This window comes from Coloeus monedula (assembly GCF_965178545.1).
Source record: "Coloeus monedula genome assembly, chromosome: 5".
In the NCBI taxonomy this organism is placed as follows: Eukaryota; Metazoa; Chordata; class Aves; order Passeriformes; family Corvidae; genus Coloeus; species Coloeus monedula.
In genome coordinates this window covers 65,311,952-65,316,082 of record NC_138785.1, presented here as the reverse complement: position 1 = coordinate 65,316,082, position 4,131 = coordinate 65,311,952, and the positions used below count along the sequence as shown (strand labels likewise).

Sequence of the window (4,131 nt, the reverse complement as noted above, 5' to 3'; positions counted from 1 at the left end):
ATTTTTTTTCTTTTAGTTCTGTTAATAAACTTCTTTATATTCTTTTAGGTTATGTGCTTGCTTTGCTTTCTCCTAATTCTTATCTCACAGAAGAAAAATAAGTAAGTAATGGATATTTCGAACCAAAACCACTACACACAGACTGATTCATATCCACTGAATCAGCTGAAAGCCACTCCTGAAACACAACCGTTGCATCCAAGTTACAAATTGTTGGTATCCAGCCCTGGCTCAGAACTCTGACTTGCTTTGGCCCTTATTAATCCCCACAACCCCAGTGGCGGTCACACTCCAGAAGCAGGCAGCAGGGTATGAAACCTTCCAGTACACCTTGTTCTATGCTTGCAGGCTGGAAATCTGTGCTGGGCTGCAGGTGTGACAACACCCTGCTGTCTGCCATGGATAATCTCCCTATCCCAGCATTTTCTCCATATGCTTATGAGACAACTATCCATGCTTCATACGGCCCATCTGTAGCCCCGCCTCACTCTTCAGGCTGAAGTCAGGCAAGCTACCCTCAGTCAGGGGCTCCATGGCAGATCAATTTCTAGTTTGGGACAACAGCAGTGTTCCTAATATGTGCTCTTCCTGCCTGGAATTAGAAGTGGTTTCTGGGAACATTCTCTGTATACTGTAAAACACAAAATGTTGCTTCCCCCCTTGACCATTGGTTACAGGTCCAGTTTGCAATGACCACCAGTGGAATGTGTGTCCAGCTGGTTGACCACAAGGTGTTGGACACTGAGAGACATCCTAGAAATCCATACCAACAGTGCTCATAGTCCCATTTCCTGCTGTGCAATCCAAATGGCTCATGAGCATTCTCATGCCAGATGGAGGGATCCCAGCAGGGCTCAGCCCTCAGCTCCCACACACACTGCCTGGCCTCATAGGCACAGATGGCCACGTACACTTGTCTGTCTCTTCTAATTCCAGAACTGGAGGTGGCAATTTGGATAATTCATATGTCCATCAAAACCTTCACAAACACTTAGCAGCATTCATCCCCTCCCTCCCTAAACAGAGCCTGTCCTCTGCATGTGCCTTGCCTTCCCACAGTGCTATATGGAGGGAATAAATCATATCCATGCTGACAGTCCATTCTGTTAACTCTTTCATGAGTTGTGTTGTCCACTGCTATAACTGAGGGTCTACATTCTTATCCTCTCCTCTCTATTCATGCATGAACTGCTACCACCTCTCTACTTATGGTACCCCTACATAACCACCTGCCAGAATCCCAGCAGTAGTAATCTCTGCAACTCCCCAAATGAAAGGCTGTGGCTCAGCTTTTAACAACTTCTCTTTGCAAAATAAACTTTTGAAGATCTAGTTCATCACCACAAGGGAGGCAGAAACAAAAGCATATGTAGCTACTGTTTGAACAGATACCCAGATGTGCATGGGGTCACGTAAGTAAAAAGAAGGTATTCCATCCTTCCTAGCTTCTGTTTCAGCAGCCTGGAGCTTCAGTCCCACCTGGTCAAGTATATCCACACTGCCCAGCTGGGAAAGGTGCTCCTGTCTCAGGAAATGCCAACACCCATATTCCTTACCAAACTGCTCTATCTCCTAGAGCCAGTTCTCTTTGAGCAGGACCTGGTAACATCACAAAGGTATTCTGTGCAAGTATGAGCAGTACTTTCTCCATGGTTCCCTGGGAGCTGTTCCAGGAATAGAGCCAGGAACTACTTCCCTCCTGTTAATCCCTGGGGACTCTTCCAGTCAGGGAGAGCAAGCACAGAAACCACGTTTCCCTACAACTCTGCTCAGGATTCTGCTGCGTTGCTAGGTGGCAGGGTCATTTCTGGTGACAGGGACACCTGTCTTTCTCCTCGGTCCATCTTTCAAACATTTTGGTAGAAGATTGTGGGATCCAAAATGGTTTCCTCTTTAGAGTTCCTAGCCTCATAGAAAAGGGTTATGCACACAGGTATTCTTTGGGCCAATAGTCATGAACTCAGTAGAAGAGAGACTTGTAGAAGTCTGCCAATATAAGCAAAATCAGCACCTTCCCATGTCTCAAGGTACATCACTGAGCTGTACATTGTACATCCTGGTCCCAAGAGGCCCAGCAGCCACATGCCAAGTGGGGAGGCACTGGCAGAGAAAATGGCACTGGCCCCTGTAATGCCTCAATTGCACTGTCACCCATCCATAGCTGCTGGTTGCATATCTGTGAGCTCACATTTGAAACTATCAGCGAAAGGGATTTCCATGTGGAAGTTATTCTGGGCTGTTGTAGGCCCCAGAGGTTACCAGAGACACTGCTTACAAACAGAAGCAATCCTGTGCTCTGTGCTCTGGGATGACCCTGCTTGAGGAGGGAGGTTGGACCAGGTGACCCCTTGTGGTCCTTTCCAACCTGACCCATTCTGTGGTTCTGTGAACAGTGACAGATGGCTGTGATCCAGTGCTCACATCTGTGTCAAGGGCTTGTGCTATTTTATAGGACAGGCATTGCCTTTGTCTAACTTGTTGCTCAACAAGACAGTACACCAAGCAATAAGGTGTCAATTAAGATGCAATTATTAATTTAATTAAACTGCTGCACCATTTAAGTAGGGCATCTACGAGTGTGTTTATGAAGCAAACCCGCAGATAAGAGGACAAGTGAATATTTCGGTTGCCCCCCAGGTGGTGGCCTACAAGAAGTCCGAGCATGGAAATGAGGGGGACACGGGTGTGCTGGTCCACAAGAATCCCTCTTTCCCTGCTGTCACCACTTGGTCCTGGCACAAAAGTGGCCACGGGCTCCTCAAGAATGCCTCTGGGTGATACATCATAAAGTCCAGTGGCAACAAGACAGAGCTACGCATCCTTAAACTGGATATTGAGCAGGACAAGGTGACTATTTCTGCAATGGCACCAACTCGTTCGGCACTGGGGATGCCACGGTGAACCTGCGCATCCGCAGCCGCCTGGCAGCGCTCTGGTCCTTCCTGGGCATTGTGGCAGAAGTCCTCGTTCTTGTCACCATCACCTTCATCTATGAGAAGAGGAGGAAGCCAGGTGAGGTTCCTGATGATGATGATGGAGGCTCTGCACCACTGAAGAGCAATGCCACAAACCACAAGGACAAGAACGTCCGCCAGAGAAACGCGAACTAAGAGTGGGGCCGGGTGATGTGTAGATGAAAAACTCGCCTGGACAATTTTGTTTTCTTCTAATTTTTTGATAAAATAGCACCATGGAATATTCTAGTGCGTCCTTGCGATTCAGTTACTTCACTTTCTAAAGAAACTTAAGTTGTAGAGTATAAAATACACTTTTTTTTTTTTTAAGAGTTTTTTTAAAAAGGGTTTTTCTACCTGTAAATGTAAATCCTTTGTTCCTGGTAGTCTAGGTCTCTGGCTGTCTCTGTCCTAGGTTATTTCATGTTGGTACAGAGTGGGGGGGATGGGGGGGTGGGAGTGTAGCTGTGTCCCACCTGCTTGTGGGGGTGAGGGAGGAGCTGCTTTGGTGGCTGTTGGGAGACGACCTGATCTGACCAGAGGGTTCAGGAAGAGGGTTCTGCGTCTTTCCCAGTGCATCACCAGGAGCAAGGCTGCACCTTTCCCTGGTGTATTGGGTTGACCCTGAGTTGATGGACAGTCTTTAAGACCAATTACGCTTCTCACAATTTACATATTTAAACCGCACAGACAGGCGGGACTTCCCCTTTTTGGTCGGAGCTCGCTTGCTGGGAGGTGGGGGCAGCTCGGGGCCTCCCGGCCCCACCGGGCCGGGCCGGGGCCACTGCCCCTTTCCCCCTTTCCCAATGCTGCGGCACAGACCCTGGGTGGCTGGGGGGGGGACTGCCTCAGAGCCACAGGCAGCTAAACCCAGCCATGGACTGCTCACAGCTAAACCCATCCAGCACGGCTTCTGGGGACCGGCGGGTCCCTCTCCTCTCCACGCGGAGCCGGCGGAGTCAACGGGAGCCAGCAGAGCCTCCTGTCTGCAGCCAGCACACTTCGTGCTGAACTGAAGAAGACACCACGCAGCCAGCAGCACAAAGGGAGCGAGGCTTTCCCCACCGTAAAGGCCGAACAAGAACACTCTTCAGCATGGCGGCGTCAGACTCAGAGAGAAAGAGAAGTGAGTCACATGGGACAGAGCTGGAAATGGCGACGGGAGAAAAGAGGGCGG

At 49.3% G+C, this 4,131-nt stretch overlaps 1 protein-coding gene across 1 annotated transcript; it reads left to right on the top strand.

The window, feature by feature from the left end:
- Nucleotides 1–1,533: 1,533 nt before the first annotated feature.
- On the top strand, nt 1,534–3,322 carry LOC309573237 (basigin-like; the record flags this gene model as incomplete). The annotated part of the gene is given in 4 exon segments (XM_082282000.1): nt 1,534–1,602; nt 2,566–2,775; nt 2,779–2,842; nt 2,845–3,322. Coding segments are annotated over 4 exon segments (609 nt in total). The 3' UTR covers nt 3,111–3,322.
- Between the last annotated feature and the right edge of the window lie 809 nt (nt 3,323–4,131).